This window comes from Apaloderma vittatum, unplaced genomic scaffold (genome assembly GCF_000703405.1).
Source record: "Apaloderma vittatum isolate BGI_N311 unplaced genomic scaffold, ASM70340v1 scaffold5370, whole genome shotgun sequence".
NCBI classification, from domain to species: domain Eukaryota; kingdom Metazoa; phylum Chordata; class Aves; order Trogoniformes; family Trogonidae; genus Apaloderma; species Apaloderma vittatum.
The window spans coordinates 1,851-16,350 of record NW_009692787.1 but is presented as its reverse complement, the minus strand read 5'-3'; the positions used below and the strand labels follow the sequence as shown (position 1 = coordinate 16,350).

The window sequence follows — 14,500 nt, the reverse complement described above, 5'->3', positions numbered from 1 at the left end:
TTCATTTACAAGTAAAAACCAGAGCCTACTGGCAATGGAATCTGAATAAATTATCCTACATCAGGTACACTCAGATAACTGCTTACAGGTCCACATGGTAAATGTAAGATAACTGGAGGTAGCTTGGTTCTCAGTGGAATAAGGTCAAAACCTCCTCGTTTAATCGAGTGCCGTAATTGTCTTAGACTGTGATGCACAGGATGCTGTACTGTGTATGTAGCGGCTGATGTGAACCAAATGTGACAAGTGTGTATTCTTTTGTTTCCCAGCCTATTTTTACAATGAGTGCTCAACAGAATCAGCTCAAGGATTTGAATCAGACTGGTTTCAATGCATTTCTGGGAAGCTATAGGGGTAACACTGTAAGTGAAATGTAAAATACCTCATTACTTAAAAATGCGTGCATGTTTCCATGGAGGCCGTTTGTGAATTTTACTTGTGTAGTTGTAAGTGGTCAACAGTTCTGCCATCATTTGGAAGATGCTTCTATAAAGAGGGTTTGCAAGAGTAGGGGTTTGAACAGATCATTTGACGGGACAGGGATGGGTTATGGTGAGACAAGTGGCCATTAATCTTGCAAGACGTCTTTGCACAAAACTGTTGAAGACAGAAGCCATGCTTGTCCTGTTGACTAAACAAATACCTCCCCTTTAAGTGACACAAACCTTCAGGAGACCTGATGCTGTTGGTCTGCTGCCAAAACAAATGTGCTGCGAGGACACAACAGTGCTGGCACTTTTAAGCCCCATGCTCCTTCCTATAGCACACACAGCTTTCACCTCCCAGTGAGTAGATGTGGTGCTGTCAAAAGAAAGTGTGTATGGCTAGAAAAGTTTTGATATTAAAATGTCAGACATAAATATTTAAACATAGTCTATTTCATGGTGCAACATAAACAAAATTATCATAGATTTCTACAGGAAATAGACTAGAAATTAGTAGAAGCTGATGCATTACTAAAGTAACTGGGGTTTGATCAGCTATAACTTTAAAGGAAAGGCTTGCTTCTAGCCCATTCAAGAATTAACGTAGTTTTTTATCTTGGATCCTACCAAATAGCCTGTGTTTTATAGCAGTAATATTGTAATCCTGATCCACTTTGGAAGTTAACAGTTTCAAGTTGTCTTATTCTTTGCAGACATCTTTCTATGAAGAAAGATGTGTAATAAAAGACAGAGCAAAATTTTAAGTTAGGTAACCTACAGAGGTTACCTGATGAACTTTCAGACACTTTGGACCCCATGGCCATCATTCTTCAAACAGCAGGGACATTTTTATTTTGCCTTCTTAGCTTGACTATATTTTGTTTATTCCCTTTCTCGTCTAAATCTCACCTGGTACCTGAGGAACAGTGCAAACCACTGCACTTACACTTAATAAAACATTTACAGTTCTGCCTGGCTGGGAAATGTGTCTCTGTGTCCTGTGAATATCACCACCCTGAAATTTTATTTTCCTCTTCTGCACCTACAGGCTGCTTTGCAGTTTCTAGAGGGCTATGGAAAAGAAGATATAACTCTAGCAGATCTAGAGGGAAATTCAAACTCTTTATGGACCATCAGCCCTCCTAGTAGACAGAAAATGATACAGGGACTGCTGGATTTTTCAGCTGAGTTCACTGTAGTTCTTTCATGGAGCGTTCAAAGGTAATTAATATGGCTGTTATGAGGTTGGTGGATCATTTGCCAAGCATTCTCTCAGCAGAACAGTTACATGCTGCATTTTTGATTTAGTTTTTCAGCAAGTTCTGTTATACTACAGAGCAAAAAAAAAGAATGAGGGGGAGAGAGACAGCGAGAAGTGACCTTTGTTACCAAAGAAAGCTTTTGTTGCCTGCAGTTCTCAATAAATAAAAAGAGAAATAGAGCCACTTCCAAGTATATTATTTAAAAAGGCAGGGTAGGATTTTCAGTGGGACTTGAGGAAAAGGAAGAAAATTTTAATCAGTTTTGGATGGAGGTGTTCAGATAAACTTCCCCAAACAACAAACTCATTAGCATTTATGGGAACTGAATACTTAGACCTAGTTAAGGCAGAAAAGCTATGATGAAATACAATCAGCGTTGTACAATGAGTGAAGTGCTTGGTCCGCTTATTAAGAGAGTCTGGAACTCACAGGAATTTTTTAAATACTCAGAGACACTGTTATGGAAGTAGCATAATAATGGCACACATCCATTTTGTCAAGATCATTGCCTATATATTTGTAATTCCTTTGACCTCAGTGAACTATTATTTTACAATGAAGTTTTTGCAAGAGACAACCTAGAGTATAAAGTAGTTGTATGTAGTTGTATGTAGGGCACACCTGGTCACCAAAGTGGTTTATTAGCTACTCTCTGCCAGCTGGGATCCCTGTAGACTGCTGGATTAACTGGAGTTAAGTCATCATGCCATGGAAATAAAAGTACCTTTGCAGCCCCACTATCTACCTGTTTTGTTAGAAGTAGACACTGGATTTGTTATAGCAATCCTCAGCTTTTTCTGAGTGTGCACAAGAAGCAGGTCAGCTGAATCACTGTGGGAGCTCTGAATGTGCTGGGTCTGTCCTTCCACTGAAGCCTTGTAATGAATCTGCATCTTTAATTTAACTTTATTTGATCCCCCCCCTTATGTTCCTGAAAGCTTACAGTACTGGCTAATGAATTACATCACTCCTTCATTTCTGCATCTCATATTAATTTTTAATACTGCTACTCAGTTTGCCCATATGCTGGCATAACTACAAACATTCACACACTAGTTGAAAGAGACCTTTTTCACCCCCAGATTATATCCTGTGGATCACACTGTGACCATGGATGACTCAAAGTGGTAAAGACGTACCACAGTGACCTTCAACTTTTTCTCCATAAAGGGAAACTGCTGTCTTTCATCCAGGCCAGGGGACCACAGGCAGCAGTAAGATGAGCCTTTTGTATCGCTCAAGCAGCATCCACGCTTTCTGGCTTTGCACATCTGCTGGGGACATTTCTCTGCAGCACCCAGGAGCTGCCTCATCTGGCTGCTACACCCTGATCACAAGTCATGGCACAAGGCATTGTGTGAAGGCTGATCCTGCCCCAGCTGTGTCCTGCAGCTGGTGTGAAGACTGAGGAGGGGAGGCATGGCAGTCCTATCAGCCTGTTAGTCACATGTGTCTGCTGGGCCGAGCTGGTATTTTGGGAAGCCGCAGCTGACTGCAGCATCCTACATTCCAGCCAGTAAGGCATGTTCATTGGGGAACCCAACCTAAACACCTCTGTGCAAACGCACATAGTTTGGAGAATGAACAAGAGGAGTTAGAGATGCGCACACAGCTGCAGGGCTACAATCTCACTGGCGTCATGGAGACATGGTGGGATGTCTCCTATGACTGGAGTGTCAAAATTGAAGGATACAGGTTCTTTAGGAAGGACAGGCAGGAGAGACAAGGGGATGTTGCCCTCTCTGTCAGTGAGCAGCCTAGAGTTCATGGAGCTCTACCTGTGGATGGATGAGGAGCCAATTGAGAGTTTATGTGTCAGGATTAAAGAGAGGGCAGGGACAGATGATGTTATAGTGGGGTTCTGCTACAGGCAGGAAGACCAGAATGACCAAGCGGATGAAGCCCTCTATAAACAGAAAGGAGCAGCCTCACATTCACGAGCCCTGATCCTCAGGGCAGACTTCAGCCACGCCAGTATCCATTGGAGGGACAGCACAGCAGGACACAAGCAATCCAGGAGATTCCTGGAATGCACTGATAATAACTCCCTTCTCCAAGTGATAGAGGAGCCAACAAGGAGAGGTATTATGCTGGACCTTCTTCTCACAATAACGAGGGGCTGGTGGGGAACGTGAAGCTCAAGAGAAGCCTTGGCTGCAGTGACCAGGAAATTGTGGAGTTCAAGATCCTTATGAGAAGGGGACAGAGCAAGCTCACTACCCTGAATTCTAGGAGAGCGGACTTCGGATTCTTCAGGGACCTGCTTCATAGAGTATTGTGGGATAAAGCCCTGGATGGAACAGGGTCCCAAGAAAGGTAGATAGTATTCAAGGATGACCTTCTCTAAGCTCAGGAGCAATGTGTCTGACAAAGAGGAAGTCAGGCAAAAACACCAGAGGGCCAGCATGGATGAAGAAGGAGCTCATGGACAAACAGAAAGGAAGCCTATAGAGGGTGGAAGCAAAGACAGGTAGCCTGGGAGAAATACAGAGAAACTGTATAAGTAACCAGGCATTGGATTAGGAGAGCCAAAGCCCTGATATAATTAATCAAGCCAGGTATATCAAGGGCAACAAGAAATGCTTCTACAGGTGAGCTGGTGATGAAAGGAAGACTAGGGAAAATGTGAGCCCTCATGGGAAGGAAACAGCAGACCTGATTACCCAAGATAAGGAGAAGGTTGAGGTACTCAATGACTTTTTTGACTTCACTTGCAAGTGCTCTAGCCACACCACCCAAGGCAGAAGGCAAAAGGACTGGTAGATTGAAGAACTGACCACCAGGTTCATGATCATCTAAGGAACCTGAATATGCACAAGTCCATGAGACCTAATGAGATGCACCGGCGGGTCCTGAGGGAACTGGCAGATGAAATGGCTAAGCCACTATCCATCCAATGAAGTTCCCACTGACTGAAAAAGGAGAAACATAGCCCCCGTGTTTAAAAAGGGAAAAATGGAAGACCCAATAAACTACAGGCTAGTCAGTCTCACCTCTGTGCCTGGAAAGATCATGACGTGGATCCTTCTGGAAACTATGCTAGGGTGCATGGAAATAACGAGGTGATTGGTGACAACCAGTGTGGCTTCACTAAGGGCAAATGATGCCTGACAAATTTGGTGGACAACCGGGTTACAGCACTGGTGGATAAGGAAAGAGCAACTGACATCATCTACCTGGATTTGTGCAAAGCATTTGACACTGTCCCACATGACATCCTTGTCTCTAATTTGAAGAGTCATGGATTTGATGGATGGACCACCGGGTGGATAAGGAACTGGCTGGATGGTCTCACTCAAAAAGTTGTCGTCAACGTCTTGATGTCCAAATGGAGACCAGTAACGAGTGGTATTGCACAAGGGTTGGTATTGGGACTAACAGTGTTTAATATCTTTGTTGGCGGCATGGACAGTGAGATTGAGTGCACCCTCAGCAAGTTTGTCGATGACACTAAGCTGTGTGGTGCAGTCAACACACTGGATGGAAGAGATGCCATCCAGAGACACCTGGACAGGCTGGAGAGGTAGGCCCATGCAAACCTCGTGAAGTTCAATAAAGCCAAGTGCTAGGTTCCTGCACATGGGTCAGTGCAATCCCAAACACAAATACAGGCTGGGCGACAAGTAGATTGAGTGTAGCCCTGTTGAGAAAGACTTCGGGTTGCTGGTTCATGAGACACTCAGCATGAGCCAGCAATAGGGACTTGCAGCCCAGAAAGCCAACTGTATCCTGGGCTGCATCAAAAGAAGCGTGGACAGCAGGTCAAGGGAGGTGATTCTCTCCTTCTACTCTGCTCTCGTGAAACCCCACCTAGAATACTGCATTCAGCTCTGGGTCCCCCAACCTAAGAAGAACATGGACCTGTTGAAGTGAGTCCAGAGGAAGGGTGCGAAGATGATCAGAGGAATGGAACACGTCTTCTATGAATACAGGCTGAGAGAGTTGGGACTGTTCAGCCTGGAGAAGAGAAGGCACTGAGGAAACCTTATAGCAGCCTTTCAGTACTTAAAGGGGACCTACAGGAGAGCTGGAGAGAGACTTTTTACAAGAGCATCTAGTGATAGGGCAAGGGATAATGGTTTTAAACTAAAAGAAGTTAGATTTAGATCAGGTGTTAGGAAGAAATTCTTTATTATGAGTATGATGAGGCACTGGAACAAGTTGGCCAGAGATGTGGATGACCCATCCCTGGAAGTGTTCAAGGCCAGGCTGGATGAGACTTTGAGCAACTTGGTCCAATGGAAAGTGCACCTGCCTATGACAGGGAAGTCAGATTTTTAAGGTCCCTTCAAACCCAAACCATTCTATGATGATTCAGTGATGACCTGGCACAGAATATGTGATAATACAGATGGTCCCATTGCCTGAAGTCAGAGCAAGTATGCTCCCTTTTCCATTCTGTTTTGCCTGACGTAACGAGCAAAATTACAGTAATCTGTCATCATTGTCCTGTAATACATATAAAGGCCCAGTCAGTTAGAAAAATACACCTTTAAGGCTGCTACATACCTTTTGTAGGAAAACACACCTTAGTTAAAGGCAGCATGGTGCTTGTTTTAGCAGAGACTGGCATAGTCAGGATCCATGCAGTTAGACTAGTAAAACAGCTCGCTCTAGTGTTCAGCAAACAGGTGTTTAGGTGGTGTTCTCACTGTAGGTTAACAACGTGTTTTCTCTTTTACTTAAAATAGAAATCTCACCCTTGGTGCCAAAGCCGAAATAGCATCAGATAAACTTACCTTTCCCCTGCCAGAGAACACCAGACAAGATATTGCTACAATGATGTCTGGAGAGCAACTGGAAAAGGTGTAAGTTATTTTCTTTGCCTATTTATTTACAAGCCTTCCCTTTTTAAACCTGATTTTCCAAAGGAGGTCAGGCTTGTGCAACTCTACCATTTTTCTGCCCATTTATCCTCCTCTGATAACTTTGAAGCCTTGTTCAAAGAGGCCAACAGCATTGAAGTCACATAATGCTAACATTAAAGGTAAAAGCTTATTTCCTATGATAAATGCAGACTGAGAAGGCCATGAGCACTGGAACACCACCAGCAAGCATGGTGAAGCTATTATTGGATAAGCACAAGTTCGTTACAGTATATTCACAGTTGAACTCTCCTTTGATTTACTTCAGTTCAACATGATCTGAGGATGATGTATTGATCATCATCATCATGGCTAGGCTTCATGAACGAAGATATTGTATTGATATTTTTGTTATAAATAACCATCCAGATTGTGTTTCTCATTGTTTTTCTTGAATGGTATTAGATTGGAAAGGAAGTGTTAAATCACTGCAGTCAAAGGGCAATATCTGCAGTTTCTGACATCAGATAGTTTCCTGTAATGGAAATCTGCAAGGCAGAAAGAGTATGCTCTTCATATGAATATCAAACATTATTCTATGGATATAGCCTTATAGCATTAACAGCAATGGTGCCTCCTTTCAAATTTGAAAGGAGTCTGGCTCTTCTTCTTCTGCCTGTTCACTGGCGATTACTTTGCAGCGGTAGTCTCTAAATACTGCTAAGCCAGCACATCATCCCTAAAGGCCACCTGATCTGATTTGTGGCCATAAGAGCTGAAAAGTTAAAACTCTGAAAGGTTCATATCTGTAGGTGGAAATGAGATTTGTCTTCTCTGTGCATGGCTATTTTGCTGCACCCACACTCATTTGTCCAAACAGGCTGCTGTTGCACATCTGATTATTGCATTTAAAAAATATTTTGTGCCTCTTTTACTTTCCTGCCATGTGAGGATATGGGAATATTTCCTAAGGTGATATAGTGCCAAGGAGCTTAGATTTTTCTCTTTTGTGAGAAGAGGTAATTCATTTGCAATTCTCTCTTTGCAGGAAGCAAGTAGTAACACAGGAGATATACCTGTATTTGCCTGTCTTCCCGTAATATTGTTGGTTTAAGCTTTTTTTGCTTTGTCATAAAGCAAAAAATTATTGTGGCAGCTAGTTTAACTACTTATTTAACTACTTCAGCAGGGAGCTTTCTGCCACCACCTGTGCTGGAACATCTTAGCTGCTGAGCTCTTACATATCTGTTGGGCCTGATGGAGTCATGAGAAGGAATTTTAAACTGGCCACCTCTGTTCTCCTCAGCCTGCTGTTATGCGGTGTAGCAGTGTCATAGGACCTCCCTGAGAGATTCACTTCCCTAGAACTTTTCAGTCATTTAAGGAAAAAGCTAGGACAGTATCTCTGCTTTTAATGAAATGTCTCTCTCTCTCTGGATGCTGGTAATTTATTCCCACTTAAAGTGATTTAATTTTGAGTCCAATGGAAGAACTTTACAAACAACTTTCTTTTGAAGTTTGGAATCCTTCTACAAGCTGTGGAAACATCTTCCAGTAAAACATTCTGACAAAAATTCTCTCTCTTTTCAAGTATTATTGTCAAGACATCTTGCATCTCTGACGTAACAACTGTTCTCACCATGTGTTTTTCTAGCTACGTATTTTCTAGCTTGTTTACTACTGGTAATGCGTTGCCTTTCTTTGTGATGCTTATATAGCAGACTATAAAAGCAGCTTTGTTAAAAAGGGGAACAAAATATAAATTCTACATTCCTTGCAAACACACATGCCCCAGGTGTGTGGGATTCATGGCATGTGAATGGCAACATTATGGATGGAGCTCCCTGCTGAAGTACTGACAGAACATAGTTAATAAATCCAGCTAACTTTCAGATGTGACATATGAACACTACAAAATCATGGCTTAAGCCAAGAATTACTGGGAACTGAATATAGCCCTGTTAGGCATTTCTAAATTATTTTAGGAGTATAAAAATATGAAATATTTGCTTTCTCATTTTTTCCAGAACATTAGAGACAGTGTACCCGTACTACATCAAGGCTCCTAGTGATTCTCTGGCAAAACCCGTAAAGCAGCTATTGACAGGTATGTGTCCAGACCATGAAAAACAGAGTATGGTTCAAAGAAGTGCAACACAGCACTCACACACATTCACTGGGCTGTTATGGGGCACCTCAGTCTGAAGTGCACTTACAATGGCTACTACCTGGTGCCTGCAAGCTTGGGTAGAAATGAGGTAGTATGATACAAGAAATAATGTAAAATGGGTTTTAGAATAATTATAACGAACCTTCACTCCTACACTGTTCAGTCATTTTATCATGCAGATGTTTGTAGTACCTGACTTAAAACAGTTTGACTTTTGCAATTCGTGGTTTATATATTAACTTTTTTTTTTTTTTTTTTTCCGTGTAGACTGCAGATGGGAAAACATTACAGTTTCCCTGGTCAAAAATGTGTCTGGTGAGGGAGTTCGTGAGTGGTGGGTTTTGAATCAGCTTGGAAAACGATACAAAACATCTGAAGAGAGTCTTGAACTCTTCATATTCAGTGATAAAGTCAGTCCGCCAAGCCTGGGATTCTTGGCTGGTTATGGGTAAGAAGAAAATATTATGTAAAATTAAAATAATGTAGAAAAGATAGAAGTGACTGGTCTAGGGGGTTGTTTCTTTTTTGTTGTTGTAGTGTTTGAACATTGCAACAGTTTAAAAAGGGGGTTTGTGAAATTTTCAAATTAATAATGTCTATTAATGTTATCTATAGACAGCTTCATATTTGTAACGAATGTTATTACCCTTGATACCTGCTCTTCAGTGGTGAAAAAAGACAGAAACACCCTTCACACCAATTTCCTGTTGAAGTAGTATCATGCAAAAGGTGTTAGTTTAGCTACAGCTCAAGTTCTGCCCAAGCTCTTCCCAGATTTTGTGGGCAATCTCCTAGCCAGGACCTTGGGTGTGAAACAGTTATGAAATACATCTCCTTAGACAGAGGAAGGCTGGAGACTGTGCCTTTCCAGGAGACAGGCCTTTCTGACGTGATTTTGGAGAACTCTTCATAGGGGGATTATCCTGGTAGGACAGGTAAACTTTAGTCTGTCACCAGTTACATGTACTTTAATAAAAATATTAGATATGAAACCTGACAGATCATCAGCCTTTACCAGCCAGCAGTTGTCAGATTTCCCACTCTTACTTCCAAGCTGTAGCAGACAGGACATGAGACCATCAGCAAACCATTTAAGCCAGCAGCCTCAGTTGTTTATGTCCCCAGATTTCTGTGGTGTTTGAAGAGACATTATTTTCCTTAATCCTGCAGCACAGCAGAAACAAGATTCTAATTAGAAATTAATGTTCACTTAGCCGTGTAGATGAGCTCCCTCACACTTGGATGACCCTTTTTCAAGGCATGATTTGCGCTCTCCTTTCTTTCTTTTCAGCATCATGGGACTATATGCCTCAGTTGTCCTGGTGATAGGAAAGTTCGTCCGTGAATTTTTCAGTGGCATCTCTCACTCCATCATGTTTGAGGAGCTACCCAATGTAGACCGAATCTTGAAGTTGTGTACTGACATTTTCTTGGTGCGAGAGACTGGAGAACTGGAACTAGAAGAAGACCTGTATGCCAAACTAATATTCCTGTATCGCTCACCAGAGACTATGATCAAGTGGACTAGGGAAAAAACTAATTGATTTCTTTGGTGTCACACTGCAAATCAAGTTGATTTCATCTGAATTTTAAAGGGAAAAAAAAAAGCACAATATTCTCTTAAGAGCTAAGCCTTTTATAGTTAGGTAGCAATGATTTTTCACTGACGGAATCCTGGAAGTTATGGCCTTAGGAATCCATGCTGCCTTTCAAATTAAGGATTAACAGTGAAAAAGGTTGGATGATTTGTTATTTTTAATGTGCCACTCCTCTACAATCTGGAGACTGCTTTGTAATTTAATCAACAAGAAGTTTGCATCTTGGCCTGGCTACTTTAATTTTCCAGACTGCCGTTACAACTTAAAGAGAAAAGAAAGGAGAGAACCCACAGATGACTCCAGTGTATCTTCTTAGCCCTACCTGGAGCCATACAGATTGGATTGTGCAATATGCCGTTGTACATCACTGACTTTCAAGCTACAGTAATGGGACGCTGACTAGCCTTCAGGACACCCAAGACCCAGGGCCGCAGTGGGAACTGAAGACCTTCTAGCCATACCCATTTGTAGAAAAGTAGAGGCTTTGATGTACAAAGGACACTGTGGACAAGCCTCTGATAGCAAAAAGAAAACAAGTAACAGTCTCTTTAAATGCCTTATTTTATTTGTACAGTCACAGAAGACGTTTCCACCAAACATCAATGACTTTTCTCAGGAAAAAAAAGCAACTGAAGCTTGACACTTGGTCAAGGTTAACTAATGGCTAGAATAATTATGGTGAATTTTGGGGGTGTTCTGCTGGGCCATTCTCTTCAAAGTTACTACTTTCCAGTAGATGAGAAAAGAAAGTGAATTCAATGACCTAAGGAACTACTTTATTTCTTATAACCCTTTAAAGACTGAATAGTGTGTGCTTCTCTCTGCTCCCCACGACATGCTTTTTCCCATTTTGATGATTTAAGGCAACTGATGTTTTGCTGTTAGCTGATATTCTTCTTCCAGTGTTTCAGGTATATCAAAATGTTTACATATTCCATGTCACATTTTTACATCCGAGACGGGTTGTTTTTTTTTTTTAAGTTCCCAAGTATAGACATATGTATGAGCTTGAAAAATGGGCTTTTTCTTAAATTACTATTATTAGTAACACAAATGGCTCATTTAGAGAACATTGTAGCATGAAAATTTACAGTTGAAATGTAGGTTTCGTTCCATGTTAAAAAATATCATTGAGGAAAAACAATCACTGAGTGGGTAGGGTATGTTAAAAGGGTATACTGTGTAGTTTTGATTCAGTAATGACTTAAAATAAAGCACATGTTGCAAAGTCAATTTACAAGTATTTTTTCCTCTGCCTTTTTACATGAAATGGGAAAAATTTGACATTCTTCTAACTCTGTGACAAATAAATCTCTTTCTTGTAGTTAGCTGCTATTTATTATATGAATGACTAGTTAATCACCGGAAAGAAACTAATACATTATAATTTGCTGGCACATTTTACTGCAGAACTTCATAAAACAGCACAACTAAATGAAGTTGCAACATACTCTGTTGAGTGCTTCCATGACAAATGCTGTCACATCTATTCTATACTGTGAAAACTAACATTTTGAGCACCATGAAGTGCACAAAATAAAAATTGCCTCATCATATTGTAACAATAAAATCATCTGGTGACTGGAACTCACTGGAACCTGATTTCCTATAAAGTGTAATGGAAAGGTGGCTGCTCGTGCAGCCAGGCAGCATTCCCCAGCAGAAAGTTTTGTTCAGTTTCTTCCATAGGACCTGTGAATGAAAATCAGATAGACAGGGCAGCCCTGACATAGGATCCAACTGGGGTGCTGAAATGTCCTTTGTGGTTAGATGGATCCTCACCTGGATGTTCAGTGGTTTTAAGGAGAGCAACACTGGAAGGAGAAGTGTGAAGGGTGTAAGGTGTTTCTAAAGGTATCCAGCCAGAAGAACCATGCTGGCTGCAGCTGGTCCTGACTCCCTTCCTAGTTACTTCTCTTTAACAGGCACTTCCTTTCTGGTGAGAAAAACCTCTCTGCAGAATGAGCTGTACAGTTACTTGGGCTTTGCAGAAATGTGCTGCTCTTTCATGGATTGAACAAACTTTGAAAATAAAAGGATTCTTCTCTTGGTTTTTTTTTTTTTCATTTATGCTTTTAAACCAACGTATAGTCAAATTGGTAACATGAATCAGACAGCTAACTACCACAGGTAAAAAGTGTACTGCTGATGACAATTCTTTGAGCCCAACTGTCTGCATAAAGTCACACTGGCAGCCTGTCCCTAGAAGCATTCTTTTGGGAATCCATATTGGGTCCAGTACCATCTAATGTCTTTATGAACAAGCTGGAGGACATGGCCATCTGCATTTTCATCAGTTTGTGGATCACACCAAATCTGGGTTTGGGGAGGTTTGTGATAATGTGAGTTTGTAATCTGCCCTTCCTGGGGCATGGGGTGAGCAGCTGTTGTGGGGGGGGCAGGACTGCCTTTCAAGGTGGACCTTAAGATGCTGGAGAAATGAGCTGCTAGATACGTCTTGAAGCTCAGCTAAGACAAATGCGTAGTCCTCTGTCTGAGACAGAATAACCCCATGCAGTAATTTATAGAATCATAGAATCATAGAACAACTCAAGTTGGAAAAGACCCTTGGGATCAGCAAGTCCAACCATTGACCCTACACTACAAGTTCACCCCTAAACCATATCACCCAACACCACATCTAAATGACACTTGAACACATCCAGAAATGGCGACTCAACCACCTCCCTAGGTAGTCTATTCCAGTTTCTGACCACTCTTTCTGTGAAGAATTTCTTCCTACTGTCCAGCCTAAACTTGCCCTGTTGCAACTTGCAACCATTCCCCCCTAGTTCTATCCCTAATTACCTGTGAGAAGAGACCAGCACCAACGTCTCTACAATGTCCTTTCAAGTAATTGTAGAGCAATTCAGACTGGTAGCTGGTTAGGGAACAGTTTTACAATAAAAAGAGCCAGGGCTAGAGTGGGAGTTGCATGTATGTCGGTAGTGTGCCCTTGAGGCAAAGAAAAACCAGCAGCATGCTGGCCTTCATTTGCAAAAGCACAGCTGAAAGTCAAGGAAATTTATTAGTCGCCTCTGCCTGGCACTTGTGAGACCACATCTGGAGAACTACATGCAGGTTTGGGGCCACCAGTGCAAGACAGACACATACTGCAATGAGTCTGGCAGGGTGCTGGAGGATGCAATGTGTGAGGAAGGGCTGAGGGATCTGGGCTTGTTCAGTCTTAAAAAGAAGTCCAAGGGAAGAGCTTATTGGATCTGCAGCTGCCTAATGGTGAGGTACAGAGAAGGTGGAGCTAAGCTCTACAGAGCTGCACAAGGATCAATCAAGAGGCAACAGCCACAAGTTGCAACAAGGGAGAGTCTGATAATAAATAATAATCAATTTTTGTTTATAAGCATCAATGTTTGTACTTTCCTTACAGGAATTGGTATTTTAGTGTTTCCAAAGAAGATGCAGGGTCAAAGCTGCAACAGGGAAGGTTTAGATTGGACATTAGAAAACATTTCTTTACCAAGAGGGTGGTCAAACACTGGAACGGGATTCCTAGAGAGATGATCGATGCCCCAAGCCTGTCAGTGTTTAAGAGGCAATGGGACAATGTGCTTAATAACATGCTTTAACCTTTTGTCAGCCTGAAGTGGTCAGGCAATTGGACTAGATGATTGTTGTAGATTCCTTCCAACTGAAATAGTATAGTCTATTATTTAGTGTCGGCAATAACAAATTTCACATCTGTGGTATTGTCACAAAAGGTGTTTTTCCAATTTATCCCACAGCTTTTGATAATAGAAATTGAAAAAATTGTGTCTTTATGGAGATAAACTATGTTGATAGTCCAAAAAGCCCACCCTTGCACCATGCAGAATCAGAATGCTGAACCTATGCTTTCCTGACCATTCAGACTGTTAGAGAAGGTCGCTTTGCTCAGGGACTTGTCCAGCTGTGATTTGGCAGTCACCAGCAACGGCAATGTCACAACCCCTCACGGTCCCAGTGCTTAACCACCCTCAAGGTGAATGGAGGTTTTCCCCCTATCCATTTGGATTTCCTTCTCACATCTCTGTAGCATAGCAACTTTCTGCTTGGGAAACCACTGTGTGTTTTAAGTGTCCAGCAAGCAGCCCCTCAGTTCTGCTGTCCTTATAGAAGGGCCACTCTGGAAGTGGCCTGACCACCAGGCACTCTTCAGATGCCCAACGAGGTAGCCAGGAAGTAAATATGGCAGTAAAGGGTAAATTTGCAAAAACGCAGATCACTTTATGGTTACCGCACA

General features: G+C 41.8%; 1 protein-coding gene across 1 annotated transcript in view; it reads left to right on the top strand.

Moving 5' to 3' along the window:
* PIEZO2 (piezo-type mechanosensitive ion channel component 2) overlaps window positions 1-10,878 on the top strand; it is a 58,048-nt gene extending 47,170 nt beyond the window's left edge. The window contains exons 25-31 of the mRNA XM_009867540.1: window positions 270-362; window positions 1,474-1,646; window positions 6,379-6,493; window positions 6,922-6,936; window positions 8,530-8,599; window positions 8,930-9,110; window positions 9,954-10,878. Of these exons, the coding sequence (XP_009865842.1) occupies window positions 270-362; window positions 1,474-1,646; window positions 6,379-6,493; window positions 6,922-6,936; window positions 8,530-8,599; window positions 8,930-9,110; window positions 9,954-10,206 (900 nt within the window). The 3' untranslated portion in view covers window positions 10,207-10,878. The remainder of the gene's footprint in view (window positions 1-269; window positions 363-1,473; window positions 1,647-6,378; window positions 6,494-6,921; window positions 6,937-8,529; window positions 8,600-8,929; window positions 9,111-9,953) is intronic.
* Window positions 10,879-14,500: the final 3,622 nt, after the last annotated feature.